The sequence below is a fragment of the Nerophis lumbriciformis genome, linkage group LG02 (genome assembly GCF_033978685.3).
Source record: "Nerophis lumbriciformis linkage group LG02, RoL_Nlum_v2.1, whole genome shotgun sequence".
Taxonomy (NCBI): domain Eukaryota; kingdom Metazoa; phylum Chordata; class Actinopteri; order Syngnathiformes; family Syngnathidae; genus Nerophis; species Nerophis lumbriciformis.
In genome coordinates, this window is record NC_084549.2 from 68,475,103 (window position 1) to 68,497,500 (window position 22,398).

The 22,398-nt window shown below is 39.9% G+C and overlaps 1 protein-coding gene across 6 annotated transcripts in view; it reads left to right on the top strand.

Moving 5' to 3' along the window:
* The window catches only part of LOC133610999 (ubiquitin carboxyl-terminal hydrolase 54-like), a 66,432-nt gene that overhangs the window by 15,873 nt on the left and 28,161 nt on the right, over positions 1-22,398 (top strand). For all 6 annotated transcript variants that reach the window (XM_061967835.1, XM_061967852.1, XM_061967869.2 and 3 more), the window contains exons 4-10: positions 4,667-4,759; positions 7,789-7,923; positions 7,988-8,101; positions 8,178-8,260; positions 14,156-14,258; positions 14,339-14,485; positions 16,456-16,605. In XM_061967835.1, coding sequence (XP_061823819.1) covers positions 4,667-4,759; positions 7,789-7,923; positions 7,988-8,101; positions 8,178-8,260; positions 14,156-14,258; positions 14,339-14,485; positions 16,456-16,605 — 825 coding nt within the window. The remainder of the gene's footprint in view (positions 1-4,666; positions 4,760-7,788; positions 7,924-7,987; positions 8,102-8,177; positions 8,261-14,155; positions 14,259-14,338; positions 14,486-16,455; positions 16,606-22,398) is intronic.

The following is a 22,398-nucleotide window of genomic DNA, read 5'->3' on the forward strand; positions in this document are numbered from 1 at the left end:
TCCCGAAAACCTCCCGGGACAAATTTTCTCCCGAAATTCAGGCGGAGCTGGAGGCCACGCCCCCTCCAGCTCCATACGGACCTGAGTGACGTGTTGACAGCCTGTTCACACGTCCGCTTTCCCACAATATAAACAGCTAATGATGGAGGGCGAGTTCTTGGTTTCTTATGTGGGTTTATTGTTAGGCAGTTTCATTAACGTCCTCCCAGCGTGGCAACAACACACAACAACAGCAGTCAAGTTTTCGTCTACTGTAAAGCAGTTCGTCTGCCGTAAACAGCAATGTTGTGACACTTTTAAACAGGACAATACTGCCATCTACTGTACATGTATATGTGACCCACCCATAATGTGTCACATTTTTGTGTTGATTTATTTATTTTATTTTGTGGTTTGAATTTGTTTTTGGAGCTGTCATTACACATTTATCAGTATTCACATTGGTCAGTAGGGGGCAGTAGGGTGTTTCTTCCCAATTGAATGCTATCACCTGCAGACCGGAAGTGTCTTGTCATTCTGATGAGCGCGACCAGTCTGTGAACAATTGAAACGTCCTGTGTGCTTTTTCCTCCTGTATAACAGGTTAGTTTTGGTGAATCAACTCACTGAATAATATCCATGTGATCTTTATAAGTTTAAGTACACATTCTGATGGTGGAGCCTAACTCTAAAGTGTTTGTGAGTTGTAGTTTGTATTTGTGAATGAATCCAGTGTACAGCTGCAGTAATCAATACAAAATGGCGACGTGAGTACGCAATGTTTATATAAGAACTTCTGATCCTAATTCAGACTCCCAAATTAGAGCTCCCGTTTTCTTATTGATTTTATAATGTATATTTGTATAATGTGTGTGTTCTGAAATAGTGACAAAGAATATAACAAGGATGGACAATTCAACCCTTAACTCAACAATGAGTAGATGAGTGTTATGTGTGTGTAAATGTGTAAATAAATGAACACTGAAATTCAAGTATTTTATTTATTTATATATATATATAAATATAGCTATATATATATATATAGCTAGAATTCACTGAAAGTCAAGTATTTCTTATATATATATCTTAACCACGCCCCCCGCCCCCCACCGACCACGCCCCCACCCCCCACCTCCCGAAATCGGAGGTCTCAAGGTTGGCAAGTATGTTCAGAATACAGCACTACAGCTGTCCTCTTATAGGAAGTTTCACCATTTAAATGTTAAAGCAAATCCTGCATCTTGTCTGACATGACTGAAAACTGCTATTTAGCAGTAATGAAGTTGTCTGCAACTCCAACTACCATATATAGAAGGATGGAAAATTCTGAATGTGAATCATACTTTAAGGTAATAACGTTTTATAATCATGCTATATGAAAATGTTACCTTAAGGAACACTAAACCAGATTTTGTTTTTGGAAAAATAAATTAGTTTTAACTCAGGATGGATACCATACAGAATCACAGTACTATTAATGCCAGGATAACTAACCAGTAAACATGTTTTATGGGCCAAAGCTTAAAAATCACTTAGGCATCTTCAGAATGGATCTGACTATCATTTAAAAAGGTTTGCCCTTTAGGGGACCTGTTTTTTTGTCCCCATACCGTCAGAGGTCCCCTAAAGGTGACTGTGTAAACAGAGCCATGTCCCCATTAAGTAGGCATTGCCAGAACACACACAAACACACACACACACACAAACAATCTTTTATTTGTTACCTTCTTGAGACCTGAAAAATACCTACCTCTTTAGGACCACCCTTATATAAAGATTTGTATTTACAACATTAATAATACATACATACTTTGTAAATATAAAAAAGGTAAGCTTTTGGTTAATTATTTTTTTATTGTTTTTTTATCTTCATTATTTACTTAAAGTTATTACAGTATGTCTCTATATACATATTTTTTATTTATTTTTTAATCAATTTAGATCAAACGGGGTGCATTTCAATTTCTTACACACACTTGTTATTACATGTGTTGGCCAGAGGGGGAGCACTTCAAATTTTGACACACATTCAATTTGAAAAATCCCTCCTTTTTGGGACAACCCTAATTATAGATACATTTCACCACCAGGGCTGCAAATGAGACATTCTCTATTAGATGCAATATATTTCTGCATTGGGACCATGATTTATGTCATCACTTGTTCACACCTCCTCATATGGAAGGTACTTTTCGTTGTCAAGAAGGGTAGAACACAAGAACACACGCACACACACACTGCAGTACCTATGTTTGACCACTTTGTCATAGACACGTCACACACCTGGTACTTTTTTTTTTTTTTTTTTTTTTTTAATGCCTAATAGGAGGCCATTTTCTGTAGATTCCAATGCTTTGGAACCACGTGAGTGAAATGTCAGGTTTTTGGTCCCACTGGGATAGAAAAAAACACACACGACCGTGCCTTTTTAATGATTTCATTAATGACATTTGTATTGATCAAATATTAGTTCATTCACACATTCCCTTAACATTTAAAAACATTATTTTATTTCCAACATGGAAGAAAAACAATAAAACGTTGCAGGTAACTGCGCCACTAACGATGTCACACTCCCATGAAACACATTCTAATTTGTACAGTGTAGAAAGTCGTGGTGTAAAAATGTTCCTGATGGGGACATGCTGACAAACAACAGCCAGTAAGCCACGCCCTCAGTCTCAGCAAAGTGCTGAGTACACTCAGATACTCTTTACAGTGCACTCAGGTAGTCTTTATCTTGCTTGTGTGCTAAGTCAGGGAGGAAGTACTCGCCATTGCCTCGCCTGGATCCAGTGTACTCAGGACTAAGCGCAGTGCACTTAGACTGCTAAGTTTAAGTGTACTAAGCAGGCTGGGAAGCTTTGTGGCAGCGCACTGGCAGCCTGATATGGGGTTTGTGATCATGGAATGTGCAAAGTTAGTGATTTTTACTTCAGAAATTAAACAAAAGCTGATTGTAATCATGCATAAAGTACATTTTAACACAGGTTATAAATACACCGTGTCTCCCCGAGTGGAGCAGTTCTTGTTGATGGAAACGAGTCATAATAAAGCATGCAGACGCGGGTCACATGACTCCCTTCCTGGCTGCAGGACAAAGTAACATATGTGAGCCTGTGGGAGCGCAGGAAGGACAAAACAAACACGCCCAAAGTGATAACTCAGCTGCACTGCTACCAGCTGACTTTTCAACCTTTCATGCATTTCTTTAATTGGCACTATTTTTGCTGCAATCATGAAACTATTACTCCAGCGTTTTCTCAGATTATTCCGGACTATAAAACACTTATACATATATATATATATATATATATATATATATATATATATATATATATATATATATATATATATATATATATATATATATATCTTAATAAGGTTATCCAAAAAATAGTGCTCGATACCGTAGTAGAGCGCAATATATGTATGTGTGGGAAAAAAATCACAAGACTATTTCATCTCTACAGGCCTGTTTCATGAGGGGGTTCCCTCAATCATCAGGAGATTTTAATGGGAGCATTCACATACCATGGTTTATATAGGGCACAGAGTGGGTGGGTACAGGCTGGTGTAGGGGCGTGGTGATTGGCTCATGTGTTACCTAAATTGTATCAGCATGCCGCCACAGACGGAAACACCTCCTAGGTAACACATGAGCCAATCACCACGCCCCTACACCAGCCTGTACCCACCCACTCTGTGCCCTATATAAACCATGGTATGTGAATGCTCCCATTAAAATCTCCTGATGATTGAGGGAACCCCCTCATGAAACAGGCCTGTAGAGATGAAATAGTCTTGTGATTTTTTTTCCCACACATACATATATATATATATATATATATATATATATTATATATATGTGTATATGTGTATATATATATGTATATGTGTAAAAATATATATGTGTATATATATGTGTATATGTATATATGTATGTATATATATATATATATATATATATATGTCATATTATCGATGGGAAAATGCATTTTTAGACAATATGATTTGCCTGAGCGGCTAGGAGACACCGAGAGTAACAAGCGGTAGAAAATGTATTAGAAAGGACAGATTAAAAAAAAAAAAAAAAAAAAATTATAATAATAATAAATATACTTATACTTGGGACTTCCTGCGGGCCGGATTTTAGACGCTGGCGGGCCGTAGTTTGGGGATCCCTTGGTTAGACTGAGCTTTCAACCGGAAGCACAAGTGCCGTTCCGTCTTCTGGTCGTCCATAGCGTTCTTACTCGTGCGGTTTCTTCATTCGTCCGTTTAGCTGAGTAGAGAGCTAACTTGCGCAGCTAGCGGGTCCATGACCGATGGCTTCTGTTTTGTTTGATCAGCCGTTTTACTGCCGTGTTATAGACACGTATGTAAATAAACATTTACTAAATATTTCTGTGTAAATAACTAATTTCACAACGTATACTGTATGTCTGCGGCTTATAGTCCGGTGCGGCTAATATGTGGGAAAATGTAATTTTTTCTTCTAACATTTAGTGGGAGTGGCACTGTAGTCGGTAAAATAAGTGTATATTAATTTGAGGATATTTTTTTTGTTCTCTGTAAGTGTGTGAAGTGTAAATGTGGTGGTAGGGCCGCACAAATAATTGATTATGAATCAAAGAAGACAACTCCTCCACTGACTTTGCTGATGTACAACTTGTGTGTCTTGCAGGTCCTGTGGCACTTGGACATTTTCCGCCGTAGTTTCAGGCAGCTGACGTCTCACAAGTGCATGGAGGACTCGTGCATCTTCTGCGCTCTGAAGGTGACGGATGTCCTACACGCAAGCTGATGTTGTCTTTGTCCTCCCAGAACATCTTTGCTCAGTTTCAGTACGGCATGCTAGAGATCCACCTACAGTGTCTGGTCAAGGAGGCCGATAACCGATATTTGGTGCCGATATTTATTTGCAGTAAAAGTCATTTTAAACATGAATAGTGTACGTCAGCTGGACAATTCCATCAAGAAATGTCCAGAGGAAACTGAGGTCTTTTTAAGTATTTATTTGAGTACTCAAATAACATCAGATTGCAAAGGAGAACGTTTTACGCTACCCACAGAAGGAAAGGAGAAAGAGTGGGAGTCAGACAAAGAACCTTTCCAGAAGTTTATAGCTTTTTGGGATTGAGAGGTGGAGGAGGAGTTTGGGTGAAATGTTCTCTCTCCTGAGAGGGGGAGGAGGATGAGCGAAAGACACACTTGCTGATTGTGATATTAGCAAAAATCAGGAATGTTTTGGTTAGGGATCAGATATGACAGTTAAAGGGGAACATTATCACAATTTCAGAAGGGTTAAAACCATTAAAAATCAGTTCCCAGTGGCTAAGTTTTTTTTCAAAATTTTACCCATCACGCAATATCCCTAAAAAAAGCTTCAAAGTGCCTGATTTTAACCATCTTTATATACCGGTACACCCGTCCATTTTCCTGTGACGTCACATAGTGAAGCCAACACAAACAAACATGGCGCATAGAACAGCAAGCTATAGCGACATTAGCTCGGATTCAGACTCGGATTTCAGCGGCTTAAGCGATTCAACAGATTACGCATGTATTGAAACGGATGGTTGTAGTGTGGAGGCAGGTAGCGAAAACGAAATTGAAGAAGAAACTGAAGCTATTGAGCCATATCGGTTTGAACCGTATGCAAGCGAAACCGACGAAAACGACACGGCAGCCAGCGACACGGGAGAAAGCGAGGACGAATTCGGCGATCGCCTTCTAACCAACGATTGGTATTGTTTCTCAGCTGTTTGTACATGTTGCAGTTTATAAATAAAGGTTTATAAAAAAAAAATAATAATAAAAAAAAAAAAAAAAAGTAGCCTCTGGGCATGCGCATAGCATAGATCCAACGAATCGATGACTAAATTAATCGCCAACTATTTGTATAATCGATTTTAATCGATTTAAGCAATTAGTTGTTGCAGCCCTAATATATATATATATATATATATATATATATATATATATATATATATATATAAAACCTACTCAGTGGCCTAGTGGTTAGAGTGTACGCCCTGAGATGGGTAGGTTGTGAGTTCAAACCCCGGCCGAGTCATACCAAAGACTATAAAAATGGGAGCCATTACCTCCCTGCTTGGTTGGAATTGGGGGTTAAATCACCAAAAATTATTCCCGGGCGCGGCACCGCTGCTGCCCACATCTCCTCTCACCTCCCAGGGGGTGAACAAGGGGATGGGTCAAATGCAGAGGACAAATTTCACCACACCTAGTGTGTGTGTGTGTGTGTGTGACAATCATTGGTACTTTAAAGGGGAACATTATCACAATTTCAGAAGGGTTAAAACCATTAAAAATCAGTTCCCAGTGGCTTATTTTATTTTTCGAAGTTTTTTTCAAAATTTTACCCATCACGCAATATCCCTAAAAAAAGCTTCAAAGTGCCTGATTTTAACCATCGTTATATACACACCCGTCCATTTTCCTGTGACGTCACATAGTGAAACCAACACAAACAAACATGGCGGAAAGAACAGCAAGCTATAGCGACATTAGCTCGGATTCAGACTCGGATTTCAGCGGCTTAAGCGATTCAACAGATTACGCATGTATTGAAACGGATGGTTGTAGTGTGGAGGCAGGTAGCGAAAACAAAATTGAAGAAGAAACTGAAGCTATTGAGCCATATCGGTTTGAACCGTATGCAAGCGAAACCGACGAAAACGACACGACAGCCAGCGACACGGGAGAAAGCGAGGACGAATTCGGCGATCGCCTTCTAACCAACGATTGGTATGTGTTTGTTTGGCATTAAAGGAAACTAACAACTATGAACTAGGTTTACAGCATATGAAATACATTTGGCAACAACATGCACTTTGAGAGTGCAGACAGCCCAATTTTCATCAATTAATATATTCTGTAGACATACCCTCATCCGCTCTCTTTTCCTGAAAGCTGATCTGTCCAGTTTTGGAGTTGATGTCAGCAGGCCAGGGAAGCTAGGGTCGATAGGGGGTTTAGCTCGCTCGTCTGTGGGAACAAACTGCCGCCATTTCTTGCCGTGCTACCGAGGTCCTTTGTCCCTGAATTGCTCACACACTCCGGCAGATTCAATGGGTGTCTGGCGGCAAATTTCTTTGACTTTTATCGTTGGAAATGCATCTGCTTTGAGTGTCGCAGGATATCCACACATTCTTGCCATCTCTGTCGTAGCATAGCTTTCGTCGGTAAAGTGTGTGGAACAAACGTCCAATTTCTTGCCACTTTCGCATCTTTGGGCCACTGGTGCAACTTGAATCCTTCCCTGTTCGTGTTGTTACACCCTCCGACAACACACCGACGAGACATGATGTCTCCAAGGTACGGAAAACAGTCGAAAAAGCGGAAAATAACAGAGCTGATTTGACTCGGTGTTTGAGAAAATGGCGGATTGCTTCACGTTGTGACGTCATCGCTCCGAGAGCGAATATTAGAAAGGCGTTTAATTCGCCAAAATTCACCCATTTAGAGTTCGGAAATCGGTTAAAAAAATATATGGTCTTTTTTCTGCAACATCAAGGTATATATTGACGCTTACATAGGTCTGGTGATAATGTTCCCCTTTAATGACATCAATCATAAAATAAACCCATTTGGAGAGTAACCTTTTGACCAAAAGATGTAAAATTAGTGATCAACCAACATCACAGCAGCCTTTGTCCTATTCACAGAGAAGGTGCAGGTTTGGAGATATTCCCAACAAGCCCCAAGTATGCGCAAAGGGTCATAAAAGTCGAAATGCCAAATATGGGCTGGGTCTATCGTACGTTGTCTTTGTCCTTCCAGAACATCTTTGCTCAGTTCCAGTACAGCAGCGACACCGTGCTGCCCTCCGACGCCCTCCGAAGCGCTCTGGCTAAAACCTTCCAGGACGAGCAGAGGTTCCAGCTGGGCATCATGGACGACGCCGCCGAGTGCTTCGTAAGGCGTCCCCCGCTCGTCTGTCAGAGGTGGACGTCTCTAACGCCGCTTTTGTTTGTGGCAGGAGAACATCCTGATGAGGATCCACTTCCACATCGCCGACGAGTCCAAAGAAGACATCTGCACTGCCAGACACTGCATCCCTCACCAGAAGTTTGCCATGACGCTCTATGAACAGGTGAGTAGAGCGGACACACCCTTTGTGTGTGTGTGTGTTGTCACGTGCTGACAGTGTGTGTTTGTTTGTGTGTCAGTGTGTGTGCAGCAGTTGCGGAGCCTCTTCAGACCCACTACCCTTTATTCAGATGGTCCATTACATCTCCACCACCTCGCTGTGGTAAGCTTAACACACTGCAACACCTTCCAATTGTGTGTGTGTGTGTGTGTGTGTGTGTGTGTGTGTGTGTGTGTGTTCTTGTATTTCTGCCCTTTTTGAGGCATCAACAAGGAAAAGTACCTTCCATATAAGGACCGGTGAACAAGTTAGGGCCCAAGGAAAAGTACCTTCCATATAAGGACCGGTGAACAAGTTAGTGCCCAAGGAAAAGTACCTTCCATATAAGGACCGGTGAACAAGTTAGGGCCCAAGGAAAAGTACCTTCCATATAAGGACCGGTGAACAAGTTAGGGCCCAAGGAAAAGTACCTTCCATATAAGGACCGGTGAACAAGTTAGTGCCGAAATCCTGGTCCCAATACGGAAAACCATTGCATCCAATAGAGAGCCAAATACTAGAGTCCGTGAACATTGCTCCAAAGTCAGGATTTTTTGTTAATTTAATGTGCATACAAAAGTAAACATTGGCAGGTGCAAAAGCAGCAATATATGATAAAACAAGCTAAAGAAGGACTTCCCTATTCATCCCCCCAAAAAAACCTGCCAGGTGAACAGCTGATTTTGCGACTTCCAGGTGCTTACGTAAGACAACCCGCATTCCCTATGTAAACATAGGATGAACAAATACACTACGGTACCTTCCATATGAGGACCGGTGGACAAGTTAGGACCGAAATCATGGTCCCAATACGGAAAACCATTGCATCTAATAAAGAGCCAAATACCAAAGTCCGTGAACATTGCTCCAAAGTCAGGATTTTTTGTTGATTTAATGTACATACAAAAGTAAACATTCACAGGTGCAAAGGCAGCAATATATGATAAAACAAGCTAAAAAAGGACCTCCCTATTCATCCCTCCAAAAAACCCGCCAGGTGAACAGCTGATTTTGCGACTTCCAGGTGCTGACATAAGACAACCCGCATCCCATTTGTAAACATAGGATGAACAAATACACTACGGTACTTTCCATATGAGGACCGGTGAACAAGTTAGGACCGGAATCATGGTCCAAATATGGAAAACCATTGCATCTAATAGAGATCTAAATACTAGAGTCCGTGAACATTGCTCCAAAGTCAGGATTTTTTTGTTGATTTAATGTGCATACAAAAGTAAACATTGGCAGGTGCAAAGGCAGCAATATATGATAAAACAAGCTAAAGAAGGACTTCCCTATTCATCCCCCCCCAAAAAACCGCCAGGTGAACAGCTGATTTTGCGACTTCCAGGTGCTGACATAAGACAACCCGCATCCCATTTGTAAACATAGGATGAACAAATACACTACGGTACTTTCCATATGAGGACCGGTGAACAAGTTAGGACCGAAATCATGGTCCAAATACGGAAAACCATTGCATCTAATAGGGATCCAAATACTAGAGTCCGTGAACATTGCTCCAAAGTCAGGATTTTTTGTTGATTTAATGTGCATACAAAAGTAAACATTCACAGGTGCAAATGCAGCAATATATGTTAAAACAAGCTAAAGAAGGACTTTCCTATTAATCCCCCCAAAAAACCCGCCAGGTGAACAGCTGATTTTGCGACTTCCAGGTGCTGACGTAAGACAACCCGCGTCCCATATGTAAACATAGGATGAACAAATACACTACGGTACCTTCCATATGAGGACCGGTGAACAAGTTAGTACCGAAATCATAGTCCCAATACGGAAAACTATTGCATCTAATAAAGAGCCAAATACCAAAGTCCGTGAACATTGCTCCAAAGTCAGGATTTTTTGTTGATTTAATGTACATACAAAAGTAAACATTCACAGGTGCAAAGGCAGCAATATATGATAAAACAAGCTAAAAAAGGACCTCCCTATTCATCCCTCCAAAAAACCCACCAGGTGAACAGCTGATTTTGCGACTTCCAGGTGCTGATGTAAGACAACCCGCGTCCCATATGTAAACATAGGATGAACAAATACACTACGGTACCTTCCATATGAGGACCGGTGAACAAGTTAGGACCGAAATCATGGTCCAAATACGGAAAACCATTGCATCTAATAGAGATCCAAATACTAGAGTCCGCGAACATTGCTCCAAAGTCAGGATTTTTTGTTGATTTAATGTACATACAAAAGTAAACATTGGCAGGTGCAAAGGCAGCAATATATGATGAAAGAAGCTAAAAAAGGACTTCCCTATTCATCCCCCCAAAAAAACCGCCAGGTGAACAGCTGATTTTGCGACTTCCAGGTGCTGACGTAAGACAACCCGTGTCCCATATGTAAACATAGGATGAACAAATACACTACGGTACCTTCCATATGAGGACCGGTGAACAAGTTAGTACCGAAATCATAGTCCCAATACGGAAAACCATTGCATCTAATAAAGAGCCAAATACCAAAGTCCGTGAACATTGCTCCAAAGTCAGGATTTTTTGTTGATTTAATGTACATACAAAAGTAAACATTCACAGGTGCAAAGGCAGCAATATATGATAAAACAAGCTAAAGAAGGACTTCCCTTTTCATCCCCCCAAAAAACCCCGCCAGGTGAACAGCTGATTTTGCGACTTCCAGGTGCTGACGTAAGACAACCCGCGTCCCATATGTAAACATAGGATGAACAAATACACTACGGTACCTTCCATATGAGGACCGGTGAACAAGTTAGGACCGAAATCATGGTCCAAATACGGAAAACCATTGCATCCAACAGAGAGCCAAATACTAGAGTCCGTGAACATTGCTCCAAAGTCAGGATTTTTTGTTGTTTTATTTTCCATACAAAAGTAAACATTCACAGGTGCATAGACAGCAATATATGATAAAACAAGCTAAAAAAGGACTTCCCTATTCATCCCGTGCCAGGTGAACAACTGATTTTGTGACTTCCAGGTGCTAACGTAAGACAACCCGCGTCCCATATTCACAGTCTTTTTTTTTGTTGCAAATATCTTGACAAATAGGAGACTCATTTTCTTTAGCTAAAGAAGAGCAAGCAGCTGCTCACACTTCCTCGTCCTTCCTGGAACGTCCATGGAAAAAATGACACGAGACAGCTTAAAAAATGTCTCTATTATAAACTCTGTGAGCCCAGAATAGTTTTTATATGTCCTTTTTTTTTTTTTTTTTTAACAATATTTTGGAGTTCTTCACAAGGAAGACGTATATTGTACTAAAGTAAATCCACTAGGGGTGTCTGAAGGTATTTTAATTAAGTTGATCAAATCACACTTTTATGGTCATTTTAATGTAGTTAAAGTGTTATAAATCATACTTTTATGGTAATTTCATTTGATTTAAAGTGTTATAAATCACACTTATGGTCATTTTAATGTAGTTAACGTGTTATAAATCACACTTTTGTAGTCATTTTAATGTAAGTAGTTAAAGTGTTATAAATCAAACTTTTATGGTTATTTTAATGTAGTTAAAGTGTTATAAATCACACTTTTATGATAATTTATCTTCACCTTTATCTTCATCTTCATCTTCACCTTCACCTTCATCTACACCTTTATCTTCACCTTCACCTTCACCTTTATCTTCATTTTTATCTTCACCTTCATTTTCACCTTCACCTTTATCTCCACCTTCACCTTTATCTTCACCTTCACCTTCATCTTCACGTTCACCTTTATCTTCATCTTCACCTTTATCGTGACCTTCACCTCTATCTTCATTTTTATCTTCATCTTTATCTCCACTTTCACCTTTATCTTCACCTTCACCTTTACCTTCATTTTTATCTTCACCTTTATCTTCATTTTTATCTTCACCTTCATCTTCACCTTTATCTTCACCTTCATTTTCACCTTCACCTTTATCTTCATCTTCACCTTCACCTTTATCTTAATTTGTATCTTCACCTTCATCTTCACCTTCATTTTCACCTTCATCTTCACCTTCATTTTCACCTTCACCTTTATCTTCATCTTCACCTTCACCTTCACCTCTATCTTCATTTTTATCTTCACCTTTATCTTCACCTTTATCTTTATCTTCACTTTCACCTTCATCTTCACCTTCACCTTCATCTTCACGTTCACCTTTATCTTCATCTTCACCTTCACGTTCACCTTCACCTTCACCTTTATCTTCACCTTTATCTTTATCTTCACTTTCACCTTCATCTTCACCTTCACCTTCATCTTCACGTTCACCTTTATCTTCACCTTCACCTTCACGTTCACCTTCACCTTTATCTTCACGTTCACCTTTATCTTCATCTTCACCTTCACCTTCACGTTCATCTTCACCTTCACGTTCACCTTCACCTTTATCTTCACTTTATCTTCACCTTCATCTTCACCTTTATGGTAATTTTTATCTTCACCTTTATCTTCATTTTTATCTTCACCTTTATCTTCATTTTTATCTTCACCTTTATCTTCACCTTCATTTTCACCTTCACCTTTATCTTCATCTTCACCTTCACCTTTATCTTAATTTGTATCTTCACCTTCATCTTCACCTTCATTTTCACCTTCATCTTCACCTTCATTTTCACCTTCACCTTTATCTTCATCTTCACCTTCACCTTCACCTCTATCTTCATTTTTATCTTCACCTTTATCTTCACCTTTATCTTTATCTTCACTTTCACCTTCATCTTCACCTTCACCTTCATCTTCACGTTCACCTTTATCTTCATCTTCACCTTCACGTTCACCTTCACCTTCACCTTTATCTTCACCTTTATCTTTATCTTCACTTTCACCTTCATCTTCACCTTCACCTTCATCTTCACGTTCACCTTTATCTTCACCTTCACCTTCACGTTCACCTTCACCTTTATCTTCACGTTCACCTTTATCTTCATCTTCACCTTCACCTTCACGTTCATCTTCACCTTCACGTTCACCTTCACCTTTATCTTCACTTTATCTTCACCTTCATCTTCACCTTTATGGTAATTTTTATCTTCACCTTTATCTTCATTTTTATCTTCACCTTTATCTTCACCTTCATTTTCACCTTCACCTTTATCTTCATCTTCACCTTCACCTCTATCTTCATTTTTATCTTCACCTTTATCTTAATTTTTATCTTCACCTTTATCTTCACCTTCATCTTCACCTTCACCTTCATCTTCACGTTCACCTTTATCTTCACCTTCACCTTCACGTTCATCTTCACCTTCATCTTCACTTTATCTTCATCTTCAACTTCTCCTTCATTTTCATCTTTATCTTCACCTTCATCTTCACCTTCACATTTATCTTCACCTTCATTTTCACCTTCACCTTCATCTTCACCTTCACATTCATCTTCACCTTAATCTTCACCTTTATATTCACCTTCACCTTTATATTCACCTTCATCTTCACCTTTACCTACACCTTCATCTTCATCTTCATCTCCACCTTCACCTTCATCTTCACCTTCACAAATATCTTCACCTCCATCTTCACCTTTATCTTCACCTTCACCTTCACATATATCTTCACCTTCACCTTCACCTTTATCTTCACCTTCATCTTCACCTTCACCTTCATCTTCACCTTTATATTCACCTTCACCTTTACCTTCACCTTCACCTTCATCTTCACCTTCACCTTCATCTTCACCTTCATCTTCATCTCCACCTTCACCTTCATCTTCACCTCCATCTTCACCTTTATCTTCACCTTCATCTTCACCTTCACCTTCACCTTTACCTTCATTTTCATCTTTATCTTCACCTTCACTTTCACCTTCATCTTCACCTTCACCTTCATCTTCACCTTCACCTTCATCTTCACCTTCATCTTCATCTTCACTTCACCTTCACCTTCATCTTCACCTTTATATTCACCTTCACCTTCACCTTCATCTTCACCTTTATATTCACCTTCATTGTCACCTTTTTATTCACCTTCACCTTCACCTTTATATTCACCTTCACCTTCATCTTTATCTTCACCTTCACCTTCATCTTGTCCTCAGCAACCAGGCGGTGAAGATGCTGGAGTCCCGACAGAACGCCACCCCTGGAATGTTTGGGGAGTTGCTGAGGAACGCCAGCATGGGCGACCTGCGCAGTTGTCCTGTAAGCAGACACCTGGCACAGCTGGCACAGCTGGCACACCTGGCACAGCTGGCACACTAACTCCTGCAACTGTCCCTCAGAGTCAGTGCGGCCAGCAGCTGAGGATGGCTCGCGTCCTCCTCAACAGTCCAGAGATCATCACCATCGGCCTGGTTTGGGACTCGGACCACTCGGACCTGGCAGAGGACGTCATCCACACGCTGGGCACCTGCCTGCACCTGGGAGACGTGCGTCTTTAACCCTTCCATGCCTCTACCACTCACTAACGGACAGAAAAGTCCAATTATTTCAAACTGGAGCTTTTATTGCTCCTTCTGAAAAAATATATTAAATTTTTTTTTTTTTTTACAAAAGTCGATTTCCATTTATGATATTCATATGTGTATCATATTTGACACAGCCGGTCACAAAATAGTATTTTTATCTCATTTTTGTAACAACCAAAACATGGTGCAATATGCAGAAACATTTATCATGTTAGTTCCAAACATAAAAAGGTTAAATACACATTTGTGTCGTTTTCAAAGGATCTTCAATGTTGTCATTATTTGTCATCAACAAAAACATACAAAAAGTCAACATCGTTTTTCATTTGTAATGTGTTTTTTTTTTCTCATAAGAATCAGAAAGCTATCATTTATTATCTCAACACACACCCAGTGATCACCACAAAATCATACAGCAAATTGTATATGTATATTCTATCTCTAAATATACTATATTGTGTAATGTAAACATTATATTTGTATAATTGTATATGTATATTTTACCTTTAAATACACCATATTGTGTAATGTAAACATTATATTTGTTTAATTGTATATGCATATTTTATCTCTAAATATACATTGTATTTAGAGATAAAATATACATATACAATTAAACAAATATAATGTTTACTTCACACAATCTGGAGTTTTATTATAATTGTATATGTATATTTTACCTTTTTAAATACACCATATTGTGTAATGTAAACATTATATTTGTTTAATTGTATATGCATATTTTATTTCTAAATATACATTATATTTAGAGTTCAAATATACATATACAATTAAACAAATATAATGTTTACTTCACACAATCTGGAGTATTTAGAGGTAAAATATACATTTACAATTATACAAATATAATGTTTACATTACACAATATAGTATATTTAGAGGTAAAATCTACATATACAATCAAACAAACATGTTTATCTTACACAATATAGTGTATTTAGAGGTAAAATATACATATACAATTAAACAAATATAATGTTTACTTTACAATATGGTAATACCATTATATTTATTTAACTGTATATGTATATTTTACCTCTAAATACACTATATTGTGTAAGATAAACATATTTGTTTAATTGTATATGTATATTTTACCTCTAAATATACTATATTGTGTAATATAAACATTATATTTGTATAATTGTATATGTATATTTTACCTCTAAATACTCCAAATTGTGTGAAGTAAACATTATATTTGTTTAATTGTACCGATTGTAGCTGAGATAGGCTCCAGCGCCCCCCCCGCGACCCCAAAAGGGAATAAGCGGTAGAAAATGGATGGATGGATGTATATGTATATTTTACCTCTAAATACACCATATTGAGTAATGTAAACATTATATTTGTTTAATTGTATATGTATATTTTACCTCTAAATACACCATATTGTGTAATGTAAACATTATATTTGTTTAAAATATATAAAGACGATGGTATTTATAATGCCTGAAATACAATAAAATGTCATTTGACTAATTCAGAGTTACATTACCTATATAAAACCTGCTGTATCAAATTTGATACATACTTTTTTCAACATCGCTTTGACAAAATAAATACATTATGAAATATTAGGTCATTTGACATTGCAGCAGCAGATTAACTGTTCATATTGATGTGTCAGTAAAATTGAAAAAAACATTTTTTACGTATCCCTTTCAAAAGTGTCTCTTCAAAAATCAGACGTGACTGGGCAGCCCTCTAATAAATCAATTATCGCCCCCATGTGGATTATACGTGTAATGCACGCACCTGATCTGATACGTCATGCTTTTTAGGAAAACACTAACGACACCGATGATGTAGAGGTCTGAAAAACTTGTGTATCACATATGATACGTTAGGGGTTAAACCTCACCTAGCGTACGTGCGGCGTAACCATGACGACGACTTCTTCTCTGCAGTTGTTCTACAGGGTGACGGAGGAGAAAGCTCGCCAGGCGGAGCTCTACCTAGTGGGCATGGTGTGTTACTACGGCCGACACTACTCCACCTTCTTCTTCCAAACCAAAATCCGACGCTGGATGTACTTTGACGACGCGCACGTCAAGGAGGTACGTCTGAATCCATCTCAACTTTTACATTTTTCACAAACATCAAAGGATGCATTTTTATGATCATTTGTAACAAAAGTCAGGAATGTTCCAATCAAAGTTTTATGCTGCCGATTCCGATATCGATCATCCATGAAGGAGATTGGCCGATACCGACCACATGTATTATGTAAATGATTTGAAATATTAATGGTGAGTATATTTGACTGTGGAATAATATAACAATATTTACACTACCTTATTTTCTGGACTATAGAGCGCATCGGTATATAAGACGCACCCACTAAATTTTAGAAGAAAAAAAAGCCATGCTGTTGTAACACGTGACTTGGCATTGTCTTGCTGAAATAAGCAGGGGCGTCCATGAAAACGTTGCTTGGATGGCACCATACGTTGCTCCAAAACCTGTATGTACCTTTCAGCATTAATGGTGCCTTCACAAATGTGTAAGTTACCCATGCCTTGGGCACTAATGCACCCCCATACCATCACAGATGCTGGCTTTTCAACTTTACGCCTAGAACAATCCGGCTGTTTTTTTCCCCCTCTTTGGTTCAGAGGACACGACGTCCATTGTTTTCCAAAAACTATTTGAAATGTGGACTCGTCAGACCACAGAACAGTTTTCCACTTTGCATCAGTCCATCTTAGATGAGCTCGGGCCCAGCGATATTTTATGGCGTTTCTGGGTGTTGTTGATAAATTATTTCGTTTTTGCATAGTAGAGTTTTAACTTGCACTTACAAATGTAGCGACGAACTGTAGTTACTGACAGTGGTTTTCTGAAGTGTTCCTTAGCCCATGTGGCGATATCCTTCACAGTATTATGCTCTGGGCCTGTTTTGCTGCCAATGGAACTGGTGCTTTAAATGGGACAATGAAAAAGGAGGATTACCTTCAAATTCTTCAGGACAAGCTAAAATCATCAGCCCGGAGGTTGGGTCTTGGGCGCAGTTGGGTGTTCCAACAGGACAATGACCCCCAAACACATGTCAAAAGTGGTAAAGGAATGGCTAAATCAGGCTAGAATGAAGGTTTTAGAATCACCTTCCCAAAGTTCTGACTTAAAGGGGAACATTATCACAATTTCAGAAGGGTTAAAATCTTTAAAAATCAGTTCCCAGTGGCTTATTTTATTTTTCGAAGTTTTTTTCAAAATTTTACCCATCATGCAATATCCCTAAAAAAAAGCTTCAAAGTGCCTGATTTTAACCACCCGTCCATTTTCCTGTGACGTCACATAGTGAAGCCAACACAAACAAACATGGCGGAAAGAACAGCAAGCTATAGCGACATTAGCTCGGATTCAGACTCGGATTTCAGCGGCTTAAGCGATTCAACAGATTACGAATGTATTGAAACGGATGGTTGTAGTGTGGAGGCAGGTAGCGAAAACGAAATTGAAGAAGAAACTGAAGCTATTGAGCCATATCGGTTTGAACCGTATGCAAGCGAAACAGACGAAAACGACACGACAGCCAGCGACACGGGAGAAAGCGAGGACGAATTCGGCGATCGCCTTCTAACCAACGATTGGTATGTGTTTGTTTGGCATTAAAGGAAACTAACAACTATGAACTAGGTTTACAGCATATGAAATACATTTGGCAACAACATGCACTTTGAGAGTGCAGACAGCCCAGTTTTCATCAATTAATATATTCTGTAGACATACCCTCATCCGCTCTCTTTTCCTGAAAGCTGATCTGTCCAGTTTTGGAGTTGATGTCAGCAGGCCAGGGAAGCTAGGGTCGATATTCTTCTCTTGATCATCTTCGGTGGCATAAGGGACGGTGTGAGCCAAGACATCCAGGGGATTTAGCTCGCTCGTCTGCGGGAACAAACTGCCGCCATTGCTTGCCGTGCTACCGAGGTCCTTTGTCCCTGAATTGCTCACACACTCCGGCAGATTCAATGGGGGTCTGGCGGCAGATTCCTTTGACTTTATCGTTGGAAATGCATCTGCTTTGAGTGTCGCAGGATATCCACACATTCTTGCCATCTCTGTCGTAGCATAGCTTTCGTCGGTAAAGTGTGCGGAACAAACGTCCAATTTCTTGCCACTTTCGCATCTTTGGGCCACTGGTGCAACTTGAATCCGTCCCTGTTCGTGTTGTTACACCCTCCGAGGCATGATGTCTCCAAGGTACGGAAAACAGTCGAAAAAACTGAAAATAACAGAGCTGATTTGACTCGGTGTTTGAGAAAATGGCGGATTGCTTCCCGATGTGACGTCCCGTTGTGACGTCATCGCTCCGAGAGCGAATAATAGAAAGGCGTTTAATTCGCCAAAATTCACCCATTTAGAGTTCGGAAATCAGTTAAAAAAATATATGGTCTTTTTTCTGCAACATCAAGGTATATATTGACGCTTACATAGGTCTGGTGATAATGTTCCCCTTTAAACGTGTGGACAATGCTGAAGAAACAAGTCCGTGTCAGAAAACCAACAAATTTAGCTGAACTGCACCAATTTTGTCAAGAGGAGTGGTCAACATTTCAAGCAGAAGCTTGTGGATGGCTACCAAAAGTGCCTTATTGCAGTTAAACTTGCCAAGGGACATGTAAGCAAATATTAACATTGCTGTATGTATACTTTTGACCCAGCACTTTTGCTCACATTTTCAGTAGAGCCATAATAAATTCATAAAAGAAGCAAACTTCATGAATGTTTTTTGTGACCAACAAGTATGTGCTCCAATCACTCTATCACAAAAAAATAAGAGTTGTAGAAATGATTGGAAACTCAAGACAGCCATGACATCATGTTCTTTACAAGTGTATGTAAACTTTTGACCACGACTGTATGTATGTATTAGAGATGCGCGGTTTGCGGACACAACCGCGGAGTCCGCGGATTATCCGCGGGTCGGGCGGTTGAAATAAAAAAAAATTAGATTTTATCCGCGGGTCGGGTCGGGCGGTTGAAATAAAAAAAAATTAGATTTTAAATAGATTCAGGCGGGTGGCAGTTAAACCAATTCGGAAATATATATACATAGTTAAATGTTGTTACCCACATACGAAAAACGAGCAGGCACCTGCAGCATGCCACAACAGAAGAAGAAAAAAAAAAGAGATGGCAACGCCGGCAGCAAACGTGGTACGCGACAAACTAAAAAAGGGAATACTAAAGACCAGGGGAAAAAAAGGCCAGCAAAGTTCAGCGTGGACTCGTTTTTATGAGGTTGTAAATCAGGATGATAGTAATGCTGGCTACGTGATTTGCAAGAGCTGCGACGCTGTTTATGTCTACGACAGTCACAAAACCGTTGACATCTAACATGGTGCATCACATTTGTGCAAAACCCCGAACCTCCACAAACACCCTGAGCATGAGCAGTTTCGTCCGCCGTGATCCCAGAAGAGTGCCACAGGATGTTAAAACAAGATAGAACGCAGCTGCCTGCAGCAGTTTGAGTGGCGCGAGCGCGCTTGGAGGTGCGCTCAGCGCGGCTCCCAGATGATTGCGCACTGGTGTGCGTCTGGGCCGTGACAGCGTGGCACGCATTGAATGTCTCTGCTGCATTGGATCAGTCTCCTTTCTTTAACAGGCAAAAGCTTTATAACCTCACTAATGCCTTGCATCGTCTATATTAGATATATAACAACGGGCGGGTGCGGTTTTGATTAAATGTTAGTTCGGGTGGATGGCGGATGGTTGACGACTTTTGTGATGCGGTTGCAGATGAAATAATTGCCTATCCGCGCATCTCTAGTATCTATGTATGTATTCACACACACATATAGTATCATGGGTAAAGTCTGGAACCAAACATGTCGGTATCGCTCGGAAAGAGTGACGAAACGTCGAATGTTTTTCACACCTCACTTCTCTTCCTCCTTCCCTCTCTCTCCGCATTCCTCCTCTACTCGTCATCTTTTTTCAAACTCTTCCCATCCCTTCTTCTCCCGCTCCCCGTCCAATCACGTTCCCTCGCGCTCTCCGGCCGCCTCGCTCGCCGCCGCTTGTCCAAACAAGGATTTCCCGCCATTGTTTTACCAGTGCAGCTGGACAGAACCCAGGGTGTGGTCACACACACACACACACACACACACACACACACACACACACACTTTTGCCCACGCTGCAGTCTCGTTATTGTTAAGTTTTGGATCCGCAGAGCTGGAGGTGGATTGTTTTTGAGGACGGGAGGAAAAGTTGAAAAAGAAAGTTGATAGATCTCCGTAGAACAACAACAACAAAAACGGTTTGTCTCAAGGACCAACTTGTTTTTATTCGGCTGCTGCGTGATGTTTTCCGGGCAGACGGCACATCTTTGCTGAGGTGGGAACTAAGTGACTGAAACTATTATCTGATACTAAATAGGTTTTAAGAGCTAAGATTGATGATGATGTTTATCTTTATGATGATGATTTAAGTACATTTATTAATATGCTGATATTAGCATGATAAACACTGGTTACAGTTATGGTTATGATGCCAGTTGATGCCGAACATACAATTACAATATGATACATCCCATAATTGCAGTTTCCCATCACAGCGTGTTCGAATAGGAGTAGGTAGAAGCAGAGCTGACCCATCCTACCCATTTTTCGTGTGGCAGCAACTACTAACACGTGTGTTACGACTCTTTCTGTAACACAACACTGAATCAGGACATGAATACAAATATAAGTGAGTAAGTAAACAATCAATAAATACGTAAAAAAAACAATGAATAAAGTTCTCATAATTGAATAGTGAATTGTGATTCACATAATGAGATGATTGTAGTTATTTCTTCATATTCCATATTTAACAATGAGAAGTTATGGAAGGAGAAAATCTTCAAGTAACTAGATCAGGGGTCGGCAACCTTTACCAGTCAAAGAGCCATTTTGACCAGTTTCACTAATTATAGAAAACAATGAGAGCTGCAAAAAAAATTTTTAATTTTAAATGAAATAACACTGCATACAAAGTTTTTATTTTTGCTTTGTGCTATGTATAACCAGGGGTTTCAGACACACTGCCCACACCTTTATGTGGAATTTGAAAGCTGGCACGCAGGTTTTTAATGAATAACGCTTGTCAGCGTCATGCGTGCCGTGATGGTTCAGCATATAGCACCCACTACAGTCGGCGCGCCTGAACAGACACACAAACTTTAACACTCTTACTAATAATGCGCCACACTGTGAACCCACACCAAACAAGAATGACAAACAAATTTCGGGAGAACATCTGCACCGTAACACAACATAAACACAACAGGACAAATACCCAGAATCCCATGTAGCCTTAACTCTTCCAGGATATTATACACCCCCGTTACCAAACCCCGCCCACCTCAACCGACGCACAGAGAGGGGGTAAGGGGGGGTTGGTGGTAGCAGGGGTGTATAATGTAGCCCGGAAGAGTCAGGGCTGCATGGGATTCTTGGTGTTTGTTCTGTTGTGTTTATGTTGTGTTAAGGTGCAGATGTTCTCCCGAAATGTGTTTGTCATTCTTGTTTGGTTTTGGTTCAAAGTGTGGCGCATTATTAGTAAGAGTGTTAAAGTTGTTTTATATGGTCACCGTCAGTGTAACCTGTGTTGCTGTTGACCAAGTATGCCTTGCTGTCACGTACGTGTGCAAGCAGAAGATGTATATTGTATAACAAGTGTTGGGCTGGCACGCTGTTAATACGGATTGTAGAGGGCGACAAATGCTGTACCATCATAGCACGCCCTCATTATAGCCGTAAGGGTAAAAATCGGTGAATATTAATCCCGGGAGTTTTCTGCGAGAGGCACTGAAATTCGGAAGTCTCACGGGAAAATTGGGGGGTTCAGCAAGTAAGCTG